At 40.9% G+C, this 25,003-nt stretch overlaps 1 protein-coding gene across 2 annotated transcripts in view; it reads right to left on the bottom strand.

Annotated features, from left to right (window-relative positions):
• Positions 1-575: 575 nt before the first annotated feature.
• The window catches only part of klf8 (Kruppel-like factor 8), a 39,942-nt gene continuing 15,514 nt past the window's right edge, over positions 576-25,003 (bottom strand). The window contains exons 1-6 of one of the 2 annotated variants that reach the window (XM_036587631.1): positions 21,991-22,874; positions 21,491-21,598; positions 11,474-11,942; positions 7,372-7,483; positions 4,401-4,543; positions 576-3,895 (exon numbers count right to left, since the gene is read on the bottom strand). In XM_036587631.1, coding sequence (XP_036443524.1) covers positions 3,714-3,895; positions 4,401-4,543; positions 7,372-7,483; positions 11,474-11,942; positions 21,491-21,541 — 957 coding nt within the window. In that variant the 5' untranslated portion in view covers positions 21,542-21,598; positions 21,991-22,874 and the 3' untranslated portion in view covers positions 576-3,713. Of the gene's footprint in view, positions 3,896-4,400; positions 4,544-7,371; positions 7,484-11,473; positions 11,943-21,490; positions 21,599-21,990; positions 22,875-25,003 lie in introns of those variants that run through there. The other variant, XM_036587630.1, reaches the window with a different exon arrangement.

Below are 25,003 nucleotides of genomic sequence, written 5' to 3'. Positions count from 1 at the left end.
CTTTGTTAACTACTGGTGGGCAAATACAAGCCAGTAATACAACAAATGAAACATTGCTAGCATTTAATTGGTTTCAAAAACATTATGTGGTTACTATTTAATGTTTATGGTCTGGTTTAAATTAAAAGCTCAGATTATTTAAATGTGTTGCTTTATTCAGCACAGAGTGCCAACCAGCCCAGCTCTGCCCCATAGAGTCATCTGGTTCATCTTTTCCGGTCACATGTAAAATCATGTACAGTCATTTTACACACTTAGCTTATTTATGTTTTACCTTTTTAAGCTTTAATAAATAGATCTTTAGGATCTCATACCTTTTATTTATGGGGTACAAACACCTCATTCCTAGTCATCCAACAGCATAGAGGTCAGAAAATAAATAAATTAACTGCCAATTATTATAACAGTTTTTCACAAATTGTATTTACAGTCAGTATACTTTACATTTTTTTCTCTCAAACTTTAGTTTTTGCTCATATTTGAGGCATAAGAGCACTGATAGAGATTCCTTATTACTAAGCATGCCAGTAACCCTGGATCAAAACATGAAATTCAAATGAAATGACACCACCATATGCACCAAAAACATTTTATTCTATAAAAGGAGTGGGTAATCACAACTGTACAGGGGAAACTGACTTTTAACACCATTTCTCACAGTATCAAAAAGCTTGTGTTCGCCTCACTGATCTTTACACATTTTGTTCTGTACAAATACAAAAGAAATAACATTAATTACTTGTATTATTATGATAACTGCATTGCACTGAGTAATATAGTACTGGCCCATAAGTTACTGCATTCAATATAAAATACCTATCATTTTGACTTTTTTTGTTTTTTTGTTTTTTAAAGAGGAGTTTGATTTATGATAAACACACTTGCACACATACACTCACACAAACCCCCATATATATGTATATATAGAATCTTTTTTTAACCTTTTGCTTAACTAATCAGTCAAAAGTGAAAACGGGTAAACATGCTAGGAAAGATGTGGATGCCAGCAAATTCAGTCGTGGGATGTAAATTCTACACATCAAATATTGGCCAATGGAAATTTGTGGCATAAATTACCTCCAATTTAGACTGAAATTCAACCACTCAGGCTTCCAACTTGAGGTTATTGAGGGCATTTCTGTGGCACTGAAGTGGGACAATGCACTTCACTTTATTCGTTCAAAGGTTTCTCTTTTCTGAATTGAGGGCGATTAATCATTCATAATGTGTATCTTTTTACTGTGTGCATCCAGAGAACGTATGTTTGAAGTCAGGTACGTGCAAGGAAGGGCTTTACTCGCACACGCAACGCCAAGTTATGTCATAGAGGAGGTCATGGATTATCAGTGCTTACAGGCCACGTTTGTCAGGGCACCAACACACCGACATGCTCACCAACTTCACAAAGAAAATCAGACTCTCCATGCAACACAGGAGTACAACACATCAGGAAACTTAGGAGATTCTTTAAGAAAGGATTTTTTTTCTTTAAAAAAAAAAAAGAGAACACATCATAGAACCAACAAAGGGAAAAGAAATAATATTTCACATTGTCTAGTCAGTGTTAAAAATAGAAATCCACCCGTTACGTTTATTCAGAACTTTGATTATATACAGTATGTACATTTATTCTTTAATTATTCATAATTGTCTGTATGCCTATGAACAGTTTTTAAAAAAGAAAGGATCGCAATCAAATGCATATACTTTTCTACAAAGATGTGCTTAGTAACATTTTAGAGTTGAAGCAAGAGAATGATAGAAAGTCTGAAGATTGCATTGCTCTCTGGACCAAAGATCGTGCCACTTTTTGAAGACATGCAGTCAACTCTTGAAGGCTGGAATCGAACAAGCGTTGTTTTATAGCTTCTGAAAAAGGCATAACACACTCTTCATAAACTGCTAGCAGTTGAAATTATGACCATGGCTATGAGTGCTAGCACGAGGGGATACAGTCAAGGTCGAAAAACACCCTCTCTCAACTGATCGGCATGGACTGTGCTCAACGTTTTAAACGACCCCCCATCAGAACAGCATGGACAGTGATCGGGGTAAGGTCTGAGTAGTTTTGCATAATCAAGTGAACCCAGGGCAGGAGCTAAAACTGTTTAATTTAAGACATGATTACTCTCGATCTAGGTGCAAATGTGGTTTTTAAGGGTGCCTCACTTTACTAGGGGTCCCAACCTAGAACCCTGAGGAACTCCGAAAACCAAATGTGCAAAGCCAAGTTGCACACTTACTTCAATTAAGGCTCTGACGGGCTAGAAGTAACAATATGTGCCTACACACCTTTACTATTAAAACTCTGATTATGTCTTCTTTAAAAACACACACAAACACACACGCACGCACGCAAGCACACAGACGTATTGAGCTCCCTCGTTCCCTGTGAGCATCACCTTTGTAACTGAAACATTTTTCACAGCCTCATAAAACAAGATTAGACAAAGTACATCCATCAAATAATGTTAATTATATTAGATACCAAATCTTTCAGGAAAAATAATGAAACATTAAAAAAAAGGTGTTGAATACTGTTATCATGCCAAATATTTTTGTGGGAGATTCTCAGTGGTGAAAACTCAACAGTTAACACACTGAGAGCATACGTTCAGGAACTTAATTTTCTTTTCACTGTACATATTTTGCTTATTTGCATGGGATGAGGCCTTGATCTTTCAGAAAACAAACATAGCACAGAATGACCAACAGAATTAGTCAATTTGAAAAACAAAGATTTAAAAACTATGTCATGCGTTCAGCAGAAAGTCACAGGCCCTTCTTTAACTGCGCCTTGTACTAAATAACTTCAGAGCGAGCCCCCAGACTGTTTGGTCTATGTAGCATGCTGCTACCGCAGAACAGTATGGCTTATTAGCCAGGCTACAGTTGCAATTGATACTATGAAGAAAACGGAAACTCTATAAAAAAGATTCACAGTCTTGTTGTTAGCTCCCTGTCTCTACCTCTGAGGCGGTTTGGGGTGGGTGGTTGATAAAGACAGAACAGCAAACACCCCCTACACATTTGTTCATTTAATGACAGCAAACAGGGCAGGACATGCTTTGAACGGTCTTTAGACTTTAGAAAAAAAAAAAACCCTCTACACAAACTTTCAGCCACATACATACACAACTACACACAGAGGCTAACTCATACATACCAACGACCAATGCAAAGGACGACTAAAAAGTTCAGGTAAAAGGTACAAATCAAATGACCAGAAGACAGCTTCAAGACTCATCTCTGCCTCCGCAAAATGATCAAACCAGTCAGAAAAACTCCAGCCTTCTCTTCTCGTGCCCTTTCCATTCTCTTGTCCTGCTCAGCGAGGATGGGTCAAGGAAAGGCATTTCCCCCTTCATATGCTCTCAGTCAACAGCAGTGCATTTCCCTGTAGTCTCGTCTTGAGCGATGGGCGTTGAAGCAAGCGTCAAGAAGGAGAAATTCGGGCAATTAGCGAGGGGTGGACGGGGTGGGCTGTGGCTTCTTGAAAGCAGACAACTGCAGGCATGTACTGATGAGGGAGAGCAGCCCCAAAGCCTTTAAGGCCATCTCAACTCCGTCTTTGACTATTACGTTCATTATCCGGATCTGAGGAAAGGAGGGATAGCTTCACAGTTCAGTCCCTCTCAGGGGTGGCAGATCTCCTGAGGAGCGGGAGGGCGGGGAGGTGGGGCTAAAAGGGGAGAAGGAGGCAGAGCCTGGGCTCACATCATTACGTGGCGCCGCCGGTGAAGGGCCAGGTGGTCTGAGCGAGAGAAGCTGCGGTCACAGTCGGTGCAGCGGAAGGGCTTGATGCCCGTGTGCTTGCGGAAGTGCCGTGTGAGCTCGTCGGAGCGAGCGAAGCGCCAAGTGCAACCCTCCCATGTGCACTGGTAGGGCTTCTCTCCTGTAGAAGACAAGACCACCAGGAAGAGAAACAGTGAGAGCCTGTACATTCAAATGTTTTATAAATTTGGCACGGCCCACACAGGATCAACTCATAGGGATGGTTCAGTCAAACAATGCTAACTGCTAATAATGAACAAATGGAAATGTCATCAGTAGGGTTGCAACTAAGGATTACTTCTACAATTGATTGATCTATTGACTATTACTGGTTGTGTCACAGCAATGCCATCATTCAATGTCCTGTCTGTGGAATAAGTGATTTCTTCTTTTATGATGCAACAAAATGTGAAAATCACTCTATTCGTTATGACTGTGTATCATATATGAACAGTAAAGAGCATTATGGATAGGTCAACGATAGCTCAACGCATCACTAATCGTTGCAGCTCAGCTAGCAGAGACCCTCCCTGATTCACTTGGCAATACATCACAATATGGTAGGAGAATGCTTTATGATTCATGTTGACTTTAAAGTTTTTTAAAGGAATTTAGGGAATGCAAACCTGTGTGTATCCTCCGATGCGCTTTTAGATGGGAGCTCTTCGTGTACACTTTGTTGCAGCCGTCATAATCACACATGTGCACACGCCTTCTCTTCATGTCAGGGGAGTCGGGGTCTGCCTGGATGTCGACGTCTGTGCTTAAACTGAAAAGAACAATAAAGGAAATTCAGCAAAACATAATTTGACTGTGGGCATCCAAACTTTTGCACATGCATGTTGTATCTGATGGCAGCCATAGATTTTATTTTCTAAAATTACACTTTGTTTTGTTGTTGAAAGTAAAATAAAAAAAAAAAAACTAAAGAAAAATAAGAAGCTAAGAAATAAGTTGTATAAAAATACGTGTTCTCTCTGAGACCTGAGGGAGTAGTTAGGGGGTTAGGCAACTTTCTGGCAGGCCAAATCAAGCATGCTTGCATGTCATTCTTGGCCCACAGGGCCCACTTAGGCCAGCCCTGAACTAAAGCGTTCATCTGTCATCATAAGGCATCACACAATAAAGCAGCACAGATAATTCTAATCATTACTGAGGATCTACGGGACTTTCTTTATGCCACGTCTTCATAAAGAAAGTCCTGTAGCAGTTCAAATGTTGCAGTTCAAACTCCCAGACGCTTTCTCCACGTCTGTCTGCATCATCTGCAGCACTCTGTATTACCTCACACAGACAATTGATCCAATCATGTAATGGGCACTGCTTGGAATAAATGAATTTCTGTCCACTCCAGCACAAATTCTCTGAGCCTGCTCTCTTCTGTGCCATCAGTCAACTGCTTTATTTGGGCATTTAAAGACACAGGTGATTACACAGCACAGCTACTGCTGTAAGCATGCAAGATCTTAACTTATCTATAAGGTACAAAACAAGCTTGAATGGTAAAGTTAGTCAACATAGTGCATTTCTCTACATATATTCAATGCTTTATAAATTCATAAATATATTCATATACCAACTCAAATGTTTAAATCAGAACTCTAATGACCATTTAAATGCTGATTGCCAATTAATTCCTTAAAGTCTTTTTTATTGGCTACCACAGTAACTGACTTTATGAGATTAAAAATAAAGAATGCACATTCTTTTTACATTAGATTGAAAAATTATGCCTTAAACTGGCTGCTTTAGCTCTAGTGCAGACTGGAATTACCATGTATACCACGTTTACAATTCCAGATTGTAGTCCATCTGTTTCTCTGCATACTTTGTTAACTACCTTTAATCCTATTCTTCATTGGTTAGGACCACCACAGAGGAGGCAGTTGCATGTTAGTGTGTGTTGTACTGGTACGAGTGGATCAGACACAGCAGTGCTGCTGGAGTTTTTAAACTCATTAGTGTAAATGCTAGACTGAGAATAGTCCACCAACCAGACATATCGTCCTGTGGGCAGCATCTTGTGACCACTGATGAAGGACTAGAGGATGACCAACACAAACTGTGCAGCAATAGATGAGCTACTGTTTCTGAAATCTACAGGATGGACCAACAAAGGGGGTGTGTCTAACAGAGTGGACAGTGAGTGAGTTTGTGTGATCCACAACGCCAGCACAACACACACTAACACACCACCACCACATCAGTGTTATTGCCAGGCTGAGAATGATCCACCACCCAAATAATACCAGCTCTGTGGGGGTCCTGACCACTGAACAACAGGGTGAAAGGGGGCTAACAAAGTATGCAGAGAAACAGATGGACTACAGTCTGTAATTGTAGATCTACAAAGTGCACCCATATAGTAAGTGGAGCTGATAAAGTTAACAGTGAATGCAGACAGGCAGGTATAGTTAATGAAGTCAGTGTTTATGCTTTGAGATATATGCATAACGTATAACCATCGTAGAACCAATGTCCCTATGTAGCACATCTATAACTGCTCTCTTTTCCTTTTCAGCATTTGACTTCATCAGTGATTGGCTGTGCTGACAACAGGACCACTGTTAGCTGTATGTTTTTGGTTGTGGACTATTCTGAATTAGTTTAATACACATGATGATTGTTTTAAACCCTGGTTTTTATGCATTATATTAGAAGTTAAGACCTCTGAGAGTAAATAATAAATCATTATCAGACATTTCAGATTAATAAAATCTATATTAGTAAGACTTTTTAAGGATTTGCAGGAGCACTGTATAACTGCTATGCACAAGGTTGAATGTAGTTCATTTCACAGTACACTGTTATAAAAGTCAACTAATGCTGTAATTATCCATATGCTTGTGGACCCATAGAGCACCACCAGAGGGGGCTAATGAGTGTGAATGGTTAAATTCCATACAGCTGGAGCACTTCCAGTCCAGTGCTGATCTCTCCCTCTCTCTCTTTCTCTCTATTCCCACCCTAACTACCCATCCCCCTCATTTTTTCAGCTTGTCTCCTTCTCTCCTCCTTTCCTTCCTCTCTCTAACCCTCTCTCTCCTCCTGGCCTTGCCTCTCCCCTCCCTGCCTGCCAGCTAGTTCACTCCCTTTTCCCCAACTCACTCTCTGTCTCTTTCCATCTCTATCTCTCTCTAACAGAAAGACTCTCTGTCTCTCTCTGCCTCTCTCTCTCTCTCTCTTTCTTTCTCTCCACACACTTCAGCATGCTGGCAAAAGTAATTTTCAGTGCTCCATCCTGTCTTTTTGTCCTCCACCCCCACTTTTCTCTGTCCGTTTCTCTTTCCCCCATTACTCCCTCTTTCAAAGCATTTATAAGGAGGTGTGACGGCAAACTGTGTTACGTAACCTTGTTTACACCCAGTTTGGAGAGAGAACCCTGCCCAGCAACACACACACAGAAAGTACATGCACCCAGCTCGTAGAAACCCCAGAAGAGCACAGCAGTGGTGCTGCTCCAGCATGCTGGGGGGTTATGTAAGTGTCCACAGCAGTGATGCAGGACTGCCATTCGAAAGGGACTCTATATACAGACACATAAAACACACATACACAGACTCAGAGTGATGGTCCTGTATGAAATGACACACACACCTGTTGTCCATGCTCTGCGTTCTGAAGGTGGCTGATCCAGACTCAGTGCCACTCTCTGCATCACTGTCACTCTGGTACTCTACTGGAGAGGTCGAGCCAGGCTTTATTCGCACTGAAAATACAAGACGGAGACGGAGACAGAGACAGAGACAGAGAGAGAGAGAGAGAGAGAGAGAGAGAGAGAGAGAGAGAGAGAGAAGAAAAAAATTATGAGAACATGACCTGCACTTTTTGAGAAATCAAAGGTACTTACAAATACACATACTATATATATATAGATTATTAAGACGTTTTAGTCACACCTATTGCTAATCGGTATGTAAAATCAAGCACAGACATGCAATCACCTACACATTGGTAAACATTGGTAGTAGAATAGGTGGTACTGAAGATACAAACTTTGCCAGTTCATGAAAATCCTGCCCTGCTAGATCTGCCCTGGTCAACTGTAAGTGCTTTTTCAGCCACTCCTTATTTTTGCCACTGTGTCATACTGAATCATTATGTTCTAGTAGTAACATACCATCATTATTGGAACAAAACCTTGCATTTTTAATATGTCTTCATATTAACTTCTATTACTTATTAACGATACAAATGTTTTGTTTTTTTTTTATTTATCCTGTAAAGTTATTATTTTGGAGAAAAAAGGTTTTTGTCCACCAATGATGATTTACATAGACCACATCCAGAACATGTATGACCCCACATCCTAACACTGTGCCACTCTACATCACTGTCACTCTGGACATCTACAGAAGAGGCTGAGACAGGCTTATTTCCCACTGAATACACAAAAGAGAGATAGGAGAAAAAAGATGAGAATTTTAGCTATTTTACCTCAGCTAACCCCACCACATGGGTCTAAGCAATTCTGTGCCAGTCTGCTCACATGACCGGCACTGCCTGAGAAAACGCTCATTAAAATGTAGGTGTGCATGGCTCTGGGTTGGGTGTGGAGAGACAGAGCTTTAACTGACCCCTTAAACTAAACACAGAGAGATGGAACGCTACTCTCTGCTCATTCAAGTCAAACAATATCAATTCCAAAACACAACACGATCCCTTTTTTTCTCCCATTCAGCCCAACTGGTGAGAATTCCTTGTTAAAACTAGGTGTGGCTCTGTTATGCATACTGTTGCTCCAGCACGTCCACAGGACAGATGAAGAGATGGAGAAACTGTTAAATTAACCTCAAGCTTCCAATTAAAAAGAGGCGTGGCTGGTCAGGATGTGGGCTGATCTCTCTTTAGGGGCAACCTTTAACCCCCTAGAGTGGGCAAAAAAAAGAACAGAGGAAGCTCCACACTGTTCAAAGTTTATCTTCTCTTCTCTCTCTCTCTCTCTCTCTCTCTCTCTCTCTCTCTCTATATATATATATATATATATATATATATATATATATATATATATATATATTTCTTGTCTTATGTTAAATGTGCTAATAAACTGAAAATGAAAACTTTTTCAGCCATTCATATGTACTGAATCGATATACCATAAAGACCACAAAATATCATTTCATAACATATGAAACAAAACAAACCTTGTATCTCCAATTTTTGTTGTTTGTATTTATTTTTGACATAAATTGAAAATGCCAGCTTCTTTTTTTTCTTTTACATAGTGTAAAAACTTCATGACAAATGGAACAACAAAATGGTCCAAAATTGGCTGCAATAAATTTTCTTATACTGAAAGTTAAGACTGTAGAACGCTGAAATGTTACCATTGTGAAGACATTAGGTTTAAGTCTGACAGCAGTGATATATCTCTATTACAAGCAGTAAAAAAGTATTACACACAGCTCTCTCTGCTCCACTTCTATATTTTCCACACAGAATACAAGTGGAACTAATTCTCTTTACAAGCCACTTTAAAGAAGAACTCCACCCAAGAATCATAATTGGTCATGCTAGTCTTCATATTCATCCCATGACATTTCACTCAGATCTAATGAATCGTACGCAAAGCTTGGGGCAGGCCAAGTGAAACTGTAACACCCAACTCCTCCCTGCCTTTTTAACAATACATTATAAATACAAATGCAGAATATTTCCCCCTGTTCCAAAGATCAGCTTTGAGTTAGGTTGTGCCATTAAAGTCCCTCCACATTTTTCATTCAGTGTTTGTATTTTCATTTCCCTTCATTCTTTTCAGCATTCACTTATTTTTCATCATTTGGATCGGTTTCCTTCTTGGCCTCTTTCGGAGTGAAGTGGAAAGCTGTGAAGTCAAAAGGGCAATGAGAAGAAAAAGTCCTGAGGCAGAGCGAACCATTTCAGACGAAGAAAGGGGGAGTCAAAAAATGCACCCACTGACTCCTACTCTAAGACTCTGAAGAAATCTAAACTATATCTTTATATTTAACACAACAAAATTTTTAGACTGCCATCCCCAGTACATCTACCATCTTTGCCTTTCATATCCATATGAATACATTTATATAGTCAGATGGGAGCTCAGCCTCTCAGCCTGATAAAACTTTATCAACAAACCTAAAGCATAAAAGAAAGGTTCAGTCTATGATGTTAATATTGCTAATAATGAATGAAAGCAAATAGCCAATAATTGGGAACATGAAAATAACATCTTGACATAACTTGGCTACTAGCTTACACTATTTTCCAGCAACATTAGTATGTGAGGTTGAGCGCCTCCTTTAAGACCATCCCTGAACTTAAAGTAGGTCATGTGACATTAACCACAGATGTCAGCTTAAAGATTTTTTACTCAATGTAACCAAGCTGAAACGATGCAAAAGTGAGAAAAGGTACCATCTGGTACGGGTATATAGGTTTTCGCTAAACCATCTTGCTGTTATTAAAAGCTTCTGCCTTTTGTTTTGTCTTTCCAATGTATGTTTTCCTATGTTTGTACATGAACATGTGCATGTGTGCTGATAACATGATAAGAATGTGCTCAAAGCTCCAAAAGGGCGAGAGGGGGTGTGTGACAGTGCAAAAGAGGGAGTGGTGGGTGGAGAAAAGAGACAGTGCTGTCAGTCAAAAACCCTCAAAATAGTGTCACCAGAGTCAGAAACAGGAAACATAAGACAGCCTCATAATTACTTTGTTCATGTATGTACATCTAGACTATACATCCAAAGGTTTGTGGTTGCTCATTCAAAGTTTCTGATGAAATCATGGGTATTAACAGGGAGTTTGTCCCTCCACTCCTCTGGGATGGCTTTACACTAGAATATCTGAATATCTGACTGCATTCAGCCACATTTTTTTTTTTTTTATTTAGAGTAAAATTACATTAATTTTAGTATGTGCACGTACATTTTGGATTTTTACTATCATTTTGAAATTGTCATAAACAACTTATTTTGTATTAACTATTAACTACTGTGTATTTGAAAACGCAAAGTAATCCTTTTTCTTGGTTATTAATGTGCTGTCCCACTTACGCTAATAGCGTAACAGCCGCGCAATTACATTTAACGTATAGCTAATTTAACTATGTTTAAACAAAAAGCGTGCAGCTAAAGCACAGAAACACTTGTATAACAATAGTACTAGTTGATTTAGTTGGTTTTCAGGTTTCACTTTATAATAATAAAGTATAATATGATAAAATTTCACATTGCACACATTTAGACTGCTTGCTAACTTCTGAAAACGTGCATCATTGCCACAAGCTGTGGATAACATATGTCACCTTTACAACAGTGACATAAGTAGAATGAAGTAGGGTAAAATAGGTTTGAAATGTTCAAAAGGTTTGAAATTTCATGGGGTTTAATATAGCTGATACTGATCCATTAAATTGGTTGATGACATTGATGGGCTCTGACCCCAGTCCTTCTGACCAGATCAGGACATCTGTAATGAAATATAAAAGTGTGAAACCTGTAGACTAAATAGCACCTTAGACATCTTTCTATCAGAACTGATCTTTATTGCAGCTAAAATAAATTCAATTAACTTCAGTTCTCCTAAAGAGACTTCAGCCCTGCTATAATACCAGAACTGACACAGTGCTCTACAAAGGGCAAGAGTGTTGTCAGCTACCTGACACCAAAGCAGTGTGTACTATACTAAATAAAACAGTGAGAGTGAGTGGGGGAGGCAGATCAAGCCAGATCAGTCATACCTGATCCTTCAGAACGTCCATCGCTTCCTATGAGGGGTACAGTGATGGCGGCAGCGGCCATGCCGTCAGTGGGCATGGTGGTGTAGACTACAGGCAGTGACTGCACTACCAGAGGGATCGTCTGCAGCTGGCCCACTTTGCTGGGCATGTTCACGGAGGGGATGGTGTGGATAACATGCAGAATCTGCTGACCGCCCACACCCTGCGTGGAGGCCAAGATGGAGCCCGGTGACAGCACTGCTGGGATGGCTGTTCCTGTGGTGATGCTGGCGGGCGCTGGCGGTGGGTTGGCCGGCATGGCAGTGGGGGTGGAGACGGGAAGAGAAGGACGAGGCTTGTTAAGCGACAGGTCCACAGGCTCCGTCTGGTCTGCGTCGGCCGGGTGTGTGTCGATGACGCAGAGGGGAGGTGGAGAGGACTTCAGCTTGAGGTCCGTCGGCTCGGTGCAGTCATCTACAGGTTCCTCCTTCTGAAGACAAAAGATAAAACAATGTAAAAATAGGGGGGGGGAGAGGAGAAAAGAAAAAGACGAGGAAACGAAAGGGAAAAACAAAAACAGCAGGTCACTGCGAGGACACAGAGAAAGAGAACCAGAAAAAATAGAGGAATGAAGAAATTCAAGAGGAACGGAACAGAAAGCAGATGACAAATTGAAACTGAAGAGTTGGAAGAGAGAAAAGAGCAGGAATGAAGAGACAATGACAATGGCAGGAAGAAGGAGACAGAATTAGAGGGAGGTCAGAGAAGAAACAGGGGAAAGAAAAAGAGACAGAACAGACAGAGCAATGTGGAAATGCAAGACGAAAAAAAGAAAAGAAAGCAGGAGACAAAGGGTTGGAAGATGAGGCAAAGAATAAAAAGAGCAGTAAGAAGGAGAAGATGATGAGAAGCACAGAAAGGAGACAGGAGATGAGGAGAAGAGACAGAGGCAGAGGACAGCAGAGAGAGGAGGTGATCAGTATATGTTTAAATGGCTGGAGTGTAGAGAGCGGAGCGCTGGGCTGTGCAGCAGCTCCTCCAGCCCAGAAACAAAGACTGGCCTGATGGGGCCTCAATGCAGTAGAGGAGCAGGCCTGATCCTGGCACAGGTCCAGCTCAGCCCAGCCGAGCTGAGCCGAGCCCCGACACACATACATACACACACACACACAGTGAGCACAAACTCACATCAGCTACACAAACAGAGATAGTAAGCACAGGCCAGTTCTCAGCGTATATAGCATATATGTATCAGTGAGGAACCCACAGGGCCTTCTAGACCTAATTATTTCAGTTAAATAAAAAAAAATTAGTTTATTTTATCTCTCACTTAATTTAACCATCATGTTTGTTGTATTTAAACACTGCAAGTATTGCAATAATACTCTTTAATTATCAAGTATTGGTGGGAAACAAAAGGCTTACATTTCTGAAATGCCCAATACTCGGCATCATGGCCATATTAGGAACTCTAAGCTGGTTTTCTTTAAGAGAAAAATCATTGGCATTTTTTCGAAATCGCTTCTATCACGCCCTGCGGTAAACTAAAACCTTCCAAAGCCCATACATATACAAACATTTTTTCCTCTGAATGCCGGATCCTCTGAATTACAAGGTTGTTAAACAGCCAAAACGTGACTGCTGCTACCTGCACGCTAACACTGCTGTGCACCGAATTGACATCATAAGACTCCATCCAAACCAGTAAGCTCTGTCAAATGTGGTAGCTGGTATATAGCTGGTGTTGGTAAATAACAGTGCTGAAGTTTAATAGACATATTTTCATTACATCATTTCAACACACAGGAGTATTAGCTTGCTTGCAGCTTGTACTTTTTCATGTTTTATTCTGCATTTCTTGTTGCTAAAACACAGGACAACATGTATTGGGTTTGGAACATTCACTCAAATGTCTGTTACAAGTTTCAAACAAAACAAGGAATTTACTTCAAGCTTCACAGCTTCAAATGTCTATGTTTAATCCAGAATGTTCATGTGAAGCAAATTTAGTAGCAACATACTACTAGAATCCCATAGGGGTGCTAGCAAAAATAGCATCATCGTAAAAAATGTTTTGACATTTAAGGCCCAAACTGAAGGCATAGCTCTAACAGTAACGGTTCACCAGTGACTGTATATATGTGTAAGTGTATGAAGAAAAGCTCCCACTAGTGCAGGGCTATATACCTTGCAGCAGAGAAGTTTTACTTAGTAGGACCCAGAGTGCAGGCCATGCAAGTGCCTTTGAGAATTCACCCAAATCTTATTAGGTCAATGCTAACAGCCAAACTCCACATTACAAAACACAGCCTGAGTGATGTGCCACCACTGTACTCATATCTCAGCACTCAAGAGAAAGCGTTTTATGGGTACAGTGCGGCTGGCTATTTGTGGGGTCACGGCAAAATGCACAAACCAGCACTAAATGATGTTGTTGGAGCTCTGCGCTTTCATTAATGAGGCTGCTCGAGTCCCACGCACTAACAAAGGGATTGTACTATTTCCGGTTCACGTGGCACAATGCTAAACAGCAATAACAGGCGAAAATGCGAGCTCTACAGGCCACACAAACAGAAACAGAATACAGTGGGGCAAAGAAATTGGATAAAATTAAAAATTCAACTCCACTAATTCTCCTCACAGGCAGCCTATGCTTAAAGAGGTTGCCAGGTTCAGGCTAGGTGCTGCGGGGGAAAAAGACAGAAAAGAAAACGAGAGAGGGAGTGGGCAGGGCGCAGGAGCAAAACAGAAAGAGAGAAAGAGAGAAAGAAGAGTGGGTGGGAAAGGCCTCTGGTTGCCATGGAAACTGGGAGGTATCAGCTGACTCATTTTTCCCCCTCGCTCCCTCGTACCCGCCCCCTCTCTCACTCTCTCCTTTTTCTCTCTCTCTCTCTTCATGGTCCTCCACCCTGTCACCTCACCCTCTTGCTATCCCAACCCTTCCTCCACTCCACCTTTCTTCTTCTTTCCCCCTCTCATTTCTCTCTATCCAGTTTTTTTTCGCCCTCCCTCCCTGCGTTCAAATCACACACTTGAGTTTGGAAGAGAAAAGCATCAATAAAGTGACCTGATTCTTATCAGCCAGCTGCATATAGTGTTTCTCTGAGTACGTTCAATAGCTTTTGTCACCTGGCAGCTAAAGACAAGACGATGTGAGTGGTGTGGTAAGATGCTCATGATAACAAAGAGATACAACGTGTTGATATAGAGTATGTAACTGTCGCATGTGAAAGTGCCACAAGTACCTAACAAATACGAACGGACTGACAATCATCATCTTCAGTCATGTAGGCCTCATTAAGGATTGCCTTGGGTATCCTCAGGTCCACACACAACCTCCTTTTAAACCTTAAACCTTTATGCATGTCCATTTCCGAATGTTTTTTATTCAGTAATATGAGGAACAACAGAAAATTATCATTGGAGTAGGGTTGCCAAACCTCAAGGAGCTGGCCAAGGTCTCCTGGAATTATATGGAATTATAAAAAAATTCAGGTGGGTTCAAATCATGGGAATGCCACCACTGCCACTTTTACTTCTTTGCGTGGGGAACAACAGCAAGCAGTACAGGCCTAAGAAAACACTTAGTTTTGCAAGCCCAAGCAAAGTACCTACTCTAGTGATTTAATTTAAGCAACCTTAAAAAAATTACTGTCTGCCTGTTTTAATTCTCATTTTAACATGCCATCATCAAATTTGTTTCTCAATACAACTGCATTACTAACTTTGCTTGGCTAGCTAATTAGCTCACTGAGGCTAATCTAATTGTGGACTAGTGTGTTCCTGTTAAAAAAAATATATTGTTTGCTGTCACAAGTGCTGGTCACTTGTGTAACATATATGTAATGGTACTTCTAAGTGGTCAGTTGGCACTGAGGTAGGGCTGAAAGATAAATTGTTTTCATATCAAAATCGTAATTTGAAAGTGTGAAATTTCCAAATCTCAAGAGCTGCATTTTTTTATGATAACCTACCTTTGCAACAATGTTGTCTTAGGTTTCAACTGGGGAAATTTAACATAACACCAAGGCTGTGAATCATCTGTATGATTATCAGAGGCTTCAGGGCCACAGAACTGTTCACTGGGCTGACGTAATGGCATAACTATTTGCTGATTGGTTCTACTTTTATGTCAGTATTGTGCTGCAGCGTCCTGTGTTATTTCAGATCCAAAAGAACGTAAGCATGTTCGCTCACACAGATGCCAAATAAACGAAAGCAGTGCACGATCCACCCTTTGGTAAATGTCAAAGTTTCAATCTAACAGTTTCGAAATGTTAAACAGCACTGCTAACCAGGAGAGAGGAGCTGGTTAGTATTAGATTAGCTAGCATGCTACCAGCTCTGCTCACCACAGAACAGGTTAGACTCTGACAAACAATGTTATACTGACACAAATTTAGTCAATTATGACTGAAATCCAAGGAAGTCAAGCCAACTGGCTTGTGTTAGAGGGACAGAAAGCAAAAATTAAACCTGTTCTGTGGTGTTTGGAGCACTCCTAGCCAAGGTAATACTAGCCAACTCCACTCTTATAGCTACGTAGCTAGTAAGATCCAAACACCCCAGTACAGATTCAGTTCGACTAAATGGTGCACTGTTGTTAAAAGTATAGTTTATAACTTACATATTGTAGATAACAAAGTCAACTGATTGCTGTTGTAGTGACAGAAAGCTGAAATCTAACCTGTTCTGTAGTGTTTAAAGCTGTAGCCTGCTAGGCTAAGCAAATGCAAGTGTACAGTACCTCTCACCATAATGCAGGCTCGGTTCCAACGAACAGATGCTTAAAAAAAATACCCGTTTAGAGGATAAAGACTCAGTTTGACAGCACAAATTCAAATGTCTGGTGTTGAAGTGACAGAAAGATTAAAAACCAGAATTGTTCTGTGGTGCTTTGAGTTGTACTTTGCTGAGCTACACTAAGGCTATCATAGTTAGCCAGCTACATGCACAACCCCCTGCAGTACAGGCTCGGTTTCAATAACTGATGCTCAAAATCTGTTTAGAGCATAAAGAATCTGAGAGCATGCTGACAGACAGTGAAATGTAATATAGGTATTAGGCTATTAGCAGTTAGCCACTCTTTTGCGTAGTTTTCTTCAGTATTTTCTGGTTCAGATTCGGCAGCACAGCAGATGGAAAAAGAAACCGTGAAGAACGACACAGTACGCTCCTAGGAACCATTTGGCTCAACGGGGGAAAAGAGGCCTATGTTTAGCATTTAAGCCTCAAGCCAGAAAAACTGGATTTGTTTGTCTTACTGGCTTAAAAAAAAACAAGCCTATTTCAAATCACAGTCATAATATTGATTGGACAAATGGCAATTTTGCCCAAATCCTTCAGCCCTGCATTTGTGAGGGCATAAAATCAGTACTGAAACAGGGTCGGTGATGGAGGAGCTTTCCAAGAGATGCCTTGGTACATTGGGGCAGTAGAGCACTCCCCCATTAAAAAACAAATTAAAAAATCTTAAGGATTGCCATCAGATGAACGCTATGGAGTCAAAATGTTCTCTAGCATCAAATGACTTTGCAGCCACGTGTGGAGGACAAGATCAGCTTTGAAGGCCTTTCTGCTCTACTGCCTGATCCTCCAGAACGGTTCAACTACAACAGGCTGAATCCGCAGGATCAGCTCCTTCAAGCTGTAGAAGATGGAGGAGGAAGTTCAAGTAAAGTCTGCCAGTGAAAAGAGAGCAGCACTCTTTTAAAAAGCTGTCTCTGTCCAAGCTAAGCTCTTACTGCACCTCAGAACGAATGAGTGAAAGTGAGTGTGTGTTGGATATAAGAGAAGAAGAGCCTTCAACGTTATGTCAATTTCCTGCTACACAACAAAAAAAAAATCCAACATATCTAGCTGTGTTAAGGATGATGGATCAACGACACTGTAGTGAACTTCTCAGTGACCATTAAAGGGTTATTCAGCGAGAAGGGAACCAAGTTCAGGTTTCAGTACTGCCTACTAAATTTAGTTATGGAGCAAAGAAATGCACTTAGGAATGATAATATTAATCAAATGATTGCTTGTACTAATGTTGCCAACTAACTATATGTTTACAGTACCTGTACTAAGATCTCGTTGTTTAGAAAATGTCAGTTTTATGTGTTTTATATAAAAATTTTACATACGATTAAGGCTATGACGTGCTGCTATGAAATGTTCAACAAACTCAAAGGAGTGGGCGGGGGGCTCATAAATGACACAAAAACAAGTTTGGCCAAACTCTTTAGTTCATTTGAAAGAATAACTTACACTGATTTACCCTGATGATTAAGACTGCACCAACAAAGTAACCGATGCTTATTAAACAGGTGAACTGTAATATGTTCCATGTTCTCTTTCTCTTTTGGATGAATTTCTTGCTTTATTTGCGCCCCGCTCCATTCTGCCATCTAACAGACCTGCAACAAAAGTTTCACTGTCCCGCATTCAGAAGCTCACCCAAAGAAAGTACACAGCATTCGCATACTTCCCTCCACCAAACCCCTGCTCCTATTTCAAATTACAATTACGATGAAGTTGGTTTTGTGTAACCATGGCCAACAACGGCTGACAATACCATGCCAGGCACCAGGCAACTGTATCCAGGAAATAATCCCAAATGTAGCTGATCAGCCGAGACATGTTTCGTGTCTGAGGTTTGCTTCAGTCATTTTGTACTGGAGCTACGAGGCTAATGTAGCTAACAATTAATAGGAGCTTATGCCCCATTGCACTGTGAAAACTGCATACTTAAATCATCATATAATTTTCTCTCAACTGCGTTGAACTGCAAAGTATTCTCAAACAGTCTGTTTATATGCTGTTATTTGGAAAAAAAAAGACTAAAATCACTGACAAACGTATCCCATATTAAGGGAGGCTGATACTAATGTTTTTATCTGTGAAATGTAGTTTTCTATGTTGTGCACAGTCAGAATGTACATAAGCAAGTGGACGTGATATTATACACTTTAAGGCAAATATACAACCAAAGATCTTAACCTGCCAGCTATAAGCCTCCATCACTTATTAGCTACATTAGCCTCGAAGCTCCCATACACAAAACTAAAGAAGCAAACTTCAGAATTCAAACACTGGCTGACTGACTACATTTAGGGTGAGGGGAAAGAAGCTTGACTTTTTGCCAAACTACCTCTCTAAGATAGTGAGTACTGTGACATTTGAGTGTTGTTTGGTTGGCCAGGGCCATCTGTTTGTTTGACGTTCAAGGTGCCTGGCCCACATCTCCAGGGCGGGGTGTGGACGCAAAGATATGGAAGATAAATTGGAGGAGGCGGAGAGGGAGGGAGTGAGGGAGAGGCAGCTGAGGGAGATATTAATGTCAGCGCCCGCAGCCCTGCCCAGCAGACAGAAGGCGTGGCAGTCAGCCGCACCCTGAGACAACTACTCCAACAGTTGAGAGGGCAACAGACCAGACTCCAGCAATTCTATCAAGCATACATTTTATTTATTTATTAAATACAAGTTACTGGTTTCTCATGAGATATTTCTGAGGAGATTAGATACAAGACACTCCACATGCATAAGAAATGGGAATGTCAAAGGTATATAAGTGACCGAAACAGATATTCACAAATTTATTAAAAAATACAGAGAACATGGGACTCCTAACAACCACACAAGACGTGGTAGACCACCAAAACTCTCACCTTCAGATTAACAGTACTTAAATCTTTAACAGATGAAATCAAGCTCTACTCTTGCTTCAGATCTGAAAATATCCACAGGTGTTTCTGTCCATCTTTGCACTGTGAGAAGACAAATCAATGCTATGAATCTGAAAGAATAAGCTTCTGTGAAGAAGCCATTACTGAGAAAAGGAAACAGACCAAATTGAAAATGAAAAAAACGGTTTTGTGTAGAAAATAAAAAATAAAAAATCATGTTAACAATTAAGTACCAGTGCGCTGTATTTGAATGCTGCTGCAATACCTGTACCCAAATGTCGTAGCAGTGAAATCACTAAACTGTGCTGTACTCTGACTGCAATCAAATACCAAAAAAATCACCTACACCAAGTCCATCTCAATTAAAAGTGGAAAGCTGCTGTGGATCGCTAGTACTACCAGATACCAGCTTCAGATAAAGGATGCCTTTTGGAAGAAGAGAAATAGGTCTGATTCACTGCATTATTTGCCTCTCATTCCAGCACTGGCTGGGTAGAGGCACAAATTGTGAGTGTGTTTGCGTGTGAGTGTGTATGCGTGTGAGTGTGTGTGTAATGATGACGAGGAGGATGAAAAGGGTGTGGAGCACATCTTCTGTGCATGAATGCTCCCGTTAGCTCCAGGATGAGTGCGTTCCTGTGTGCACACGAGCACTGTGTGCACTGGGCATGTATGGTGTGGGAGTGCTCACGTGCATGTGGACGGTAATGATGGTGGTGAGAGTGTACATGTGTGTATGTACCCCTGCAGGTATGTGGTCTTCAGCATGTCCCTGACGGCTAAGGGAGTGTATTGTGTGGGTGTGGGAGTGGGAGTGTTGTGAGGGGGTGGGTTAGAGTGAAGAGTGTGCAAGTGTGTGTGTGTGTGTGTGTGTGTGTGTGTGTGTGTGTGTGTGGAAGGAGGGGTGTGGGCAGCCTACATCACAGCCTTTCCAACTCCCGCCAGAGCCCCGTTGCCATGACTACAGCAGAACGGAAGCCTCCCTCGATATATCCTATTAGGGCCTAGCCGAGACTTGGAACGAACAGATAGAGAGAGGGACAGAAATGGAAAGGTATTGAAAGAGAAAGACAAAGAGCACTTACGATCCAAGTATGAATGCTCTAGTCAGCGTTGAGTAGAATTGTGAGTGTGGAAAATACTACTGAAGCGCGCAGCCCTTCTTTTTCCACAGCTTCTGCGCATTATGAAGACCACGAAAAGGCTTGAAATCAGTCACGCAGTACAAAAGCACTTTTGCTGCAACTCAATTTTAAATTTCCTCACATTTAGCTTCATCAGGGCTTCAGCAAAGTACCTGCAATGTCCTAAATAGTGATCGGCACCGAAACTAACCTTATTACACAGATCAGGCTTAACCGATCCATATTGGAAGCTGTTTCTCAGTCGTGGTTGTTATAAAATTGTGACTAAGGCTGGGAAATATGACAATATTTATAGTTATTGTGATAAGTATATTATGCCATATTATGAAGTATTTTTTGTCAGCATATTGTGGATATCACCAGTACCTACAAAACACTTCCCAACTGCATGTTTTGTTATAAAGCTCACAAAAGACAAAGATTACAAAGATTATAAATCAATGGATTTTTAGTTTTTGATAGTATTTTGATAGTATCAGCCATATTGTGTATCATGAAAACATCTGGAAGTATTACATTTTTGCCATATCGCCCAGCTCTAATTGACAGAACAACACTATTTAGAAAAACAATCATATGAATTTTAGATTCTATAGTACATTAGCTTCTACTGGATATTTATGTTATGTGAGAGGGAGGCAATATAACAAATTTTTAATCCTTATTGCGATAAATTATGTCACAATAAGCTGAGCCTCTTGTAGATATGGTCAGTGCCAGACATAGGATCATTTTCCCACTGGAAACTAAGAGCAGTAAAGTGACATCTTTACTCTTTCACATGAGTAATGTGTCCATTTGGTTTGGCATGCACACTTCCATGATAAATTTAAGTGATGTGTTCTCCTTCAAGCGTGTTGAGGTGCTTGGCAATGCTGCTTGACTAAAAGATGGAGCTGCAGGCTTTGCTCATGCTGGAAGAAGTTCATGCAGACCTCACCCACCCAGATTGATGGTACTGTTGGGAAAGACTAATCACTAATAGCGTAGGAGCAAAATAGAGCATCATTAAAGTCATTAAAGAAGCTTTAAAAGCTTAGTCTCTCTGCTTCATCTGAAATGAAGAGCTCCAAATATGCTACCTCCTAGCAAAGCTGATTCCAGTTCATTCTCCATGACAAACGACCACACCTCTTTCAGCCCTCCATCTTATCTCCACCCACTCCTTCTTTCACCCAACTCTCCAACCCCCCCCAGCACACATACAAAAGGACACTCACCACCGTGCACTCCACCTCCTCTGGCTCTGGCTTGATCTGTATGGATGGCATCTCCTCGGCCGGATCTGAGGTGGCAGCGTTGGATTTCTCAGGACTCGACGACTGGCACTGGAAAGCAGAACCAGAGCATAGTTACCCACACGCTAATCAGTGCAAAGAGGCCATGAAACAGCCTCAGGAGCTTCCAAAATGCTAATCTAGGAAAAAGACAAGGCAAAGGAAACAGCCAGGTATGCGCTAGTTGCGGATAAGTTCACATGATAAAATATATTAAGAAAGTTTGAGGCTAATCCAGAAGGTAAATGAGAAAGAGAGGTTGAAGAACCATCAAACATAGATGTCAGAAAAATGAGATGATAGATAGACTTAATAAGATAAGAGAAGGTAGGAGAGACAATCCCTGAAGATGGAGAAAAGATGCTGAGCAATTGATAAGCTGTAAAATACAGAAAAGGTATAAGAAAAGATAGAGGAACATAAAGTGGTAAACATAATGTTACCTTTCACAATCTATTTGAGAATAATGCAGAAATCCTGGCTAACATAAAATAAAGGACAAACTGTGCCCTAGCCTAGGCCTTGAGACTGGAAGCAACTGAGGAAAGAAAGGCAAAGAAAGAAGGAGACTGAGAGGGAGAGCAACCGAAACAGGAGCAGGGAGGAGTAGTCAGCAATCCTGTGTAGCCTCCCTCTCTCTCTGCACAGCACAGTCACACCCTGTTCTTTAAGGGCGAGGAAGGGGAGAGAGAGAGAGGAGAGAGAGAGAGAGAGAGAGAGAGAGAGAGAGAGAGAGAGAGAGAGAGAGAGAGAAAGCAATGTGGTAATGCTTAAGCATGGGGGTGGGTGCCAGGGGTCATGTGATCCAGCTGCAGCAGATTCCACGCAGAGGTGTGGCCCCAATCAGCCAGGGTGTGGCTGCACTCAGTGTGCCCCTCCCCCTGACCTCACACTTACAGACACACACACACACACACACACTCAGAAAGACAAACATACACTCACACTCATTACTGATATATATATTAAAGGGCCTCTATCATGGAAAACTGAACTTTCCTTACATTTGTGAAATAAGAAGTAGTATGTATGTTTCATAACATATTATTCACTCCACACAGTCCATAAATGAAAACTAAGCTACAAAAAGTCTTTTTTGAATTCACTGTTTTTGTGATGTCACACAAAACATCACATTTGTGTATATCCTCATATTCAGCCTACAGTTGATTAGCCCCGCCCACTCATGCCTAAGTTATAGGTCTAGTTAGCTCTGAGTGTTTTTTGTATGAGGCACAATACAGGACAGCCAACCAGAACACAGCTCATTTACATATACAAGTCTTAATAGGCACAGTCTGTTTAATTAAAAAGCCCTTTCAATAGATGGCTCTTCAGAGAAACACTTTTGCGAGTGTAAAGAACCTTTCTGATATTTAAAGAACAACATTATGTAAAGCTTCTAGAAAGAATCCTTAAACTGGCTAAGAACATTTACATTATGTGAAGGTTCTCTGAACCTTTAAAAGGTTCTTCACACTCAGACAAAACTGTTCTACAGAAAACCAAAATGGTTCTAAGGCATCACTCCAAGAGAATAGACAAAACGCAGTAACAATGAAGAATAGTAGCATATGGGATTATTCAAAGGCAGACATTGAAATATAACGTTAGCACTCTAAACAAAGCAGGCATGATGTAGTTATTGGATGGAAGACGCATGTTCTAATCGCTGAGCTCCTGAAACTGCTTGGCGAAAGGCAGGAGATCCGGAGTATGTGCGCTTTGTAAAGTTTAAGAGAAATAGAAGCCTCCATTTCTCCAGAGACTAACCTATTCCTGAGTGAGTGAGAGTATCTGTGATTGAAATAGTCTGTGTGTGTGTGTGTGTGTGTGTGTGTGTGTGTGTGTGTGTGTGTGTGTGTGTGTGTGTGTGTGTGCGCGTCAGAACTCCCCAGGGAGCTGCACTGTGGGTAGTTTAAGGAATAAAAGAGGGTGGGGTGGGTGTGACTCCAGCCCCTCTACACCCCAGCAGGAAGTTACAGAGTGAGGGGGCTGGGGGGCTTACTATAGAGAATGGCCATAGAAGGGATTAGTGGGGACGGGAAGGAGAAAATGAGAAAGAGAGAGAGCAGGCGAGAGAGAGAGAGAGAGCAGGCGCGAGAGAGAGAGCAGGCGTGTGAGAGAGAGAGAGAGAGAGAGAGAGAGAGAGAGAGAGAGAGAGAGGGAGAGAGAGAGAGAGAGAGAGAGGGAGAGAGAGAGAGGGGGGGGGCACACAATTTGGGTCATGGCTTCCACGCTCCACTCAGTCGCTCCCAAACCCCTATGGCAGTAAGACCCTACCCCAGTGGAGCGTGGGTAGTGAACGAGTGCCTCGGAGAGCAATGCTCACCACACACACCCTTCTCGTCTATTCTCATTCCTTCCCACAGTCAAAGGCAAAAGTTTGGGCGCCACTGGTCAGATTACATTTTGTTGATTTTTATTTCTGCATATTTTAATGCACAATGAATGTTTCTTCACTAAAACAAACATAAAACGTGGCTTATGCCAAGGTTCTGGCACGTTTTAGGTTTTAAGTTTTCTTTTTCAGTATAAATAGAAATTGTGCACTAACATTTGCAGAAGACAGAAAGCAAAACTGAAAAGTACCATCCATTAGAGAACCAAAAGTGGTTATTCTACAGCACTGCTCCAAAGAACTCTTTTGGCAACTTTATTTTTAAGAGCATGGGTGGTACTGATAAAATTCAGTGCCACAGTGCTTTACAAATATATCACACTATCAAATTGTATTTAAGCATGCATTAATATTTCATGTTTAAATATTATTTAACCAATTTAGCCACAATAATTGTTAATCATCCCATAGCAAGTGCTGTGAAGACTGTGTTTGACCTTTTTTGTTTGGTTTTGGGAGAAACTAACCTTTAGGAACAAACTATGAATAAAATATGCAGCAGATGACTAAATAAAAACAATAAGAGTAACATGCTGTGAGGTGATGACCAGGGTATAGTGAACAAATACAAGACACATAAACAAACTCACAACAGTGAAAATTCATAGACAGCATGCAAGAAAACTGTGAGTGTAAAAACCAGTAAAGAGAACTGAAGCTAAAGATGAACCCATGTTTCCTAAGTACTGCTAATTTATGCTAATCTGACACCAATACCACCCAGCACTACATACATACACCTGGGAACCTCACAGTAAAAAGAAAATACTGTTTAATTATTAAATACAATGCCAAGACCATATTTATTACATCATGTCTTATTTAGTTTTGCCTTTTGCTCCATGAGAGCAAGGCATAAGCAGAACTAACTGACTGGGTAAAGACCCATAGATTCATATTAACGGAATATTAGGTGCGCACCACAAACAAAGCAAGTGACACATTCAAATGAATATTCCATTTGAATGGAATGACTCAATACTCATTAACTTAATCACCCACGTTTGTCATTTAACGGGTACTTTGGCAATACTAAAACTGAACATGTCTGTGCC

The sequence above is a fragment of the Colossoma macropomum genome, unplaced genomic scaffold, assembly GCF_904425465.1.
Source record: "Colossoma macropomum unplaced genomic scaffold, Colossoma_macropomum, whole genome shotgun sequence".
Classification (NCBI taxonomy): domain Eukaryota; kingdom Metazoa; phylum Chordata; class Actinopteri; order Characiformes; family Serrasalmidae; genus Colossoma; species Colossoma macropomum.
The sequence above is the reverse complement of the archived record's forward strand: the minus strand, read 5'-3'. Positions and strand labels throughout refer to the sequence as shown.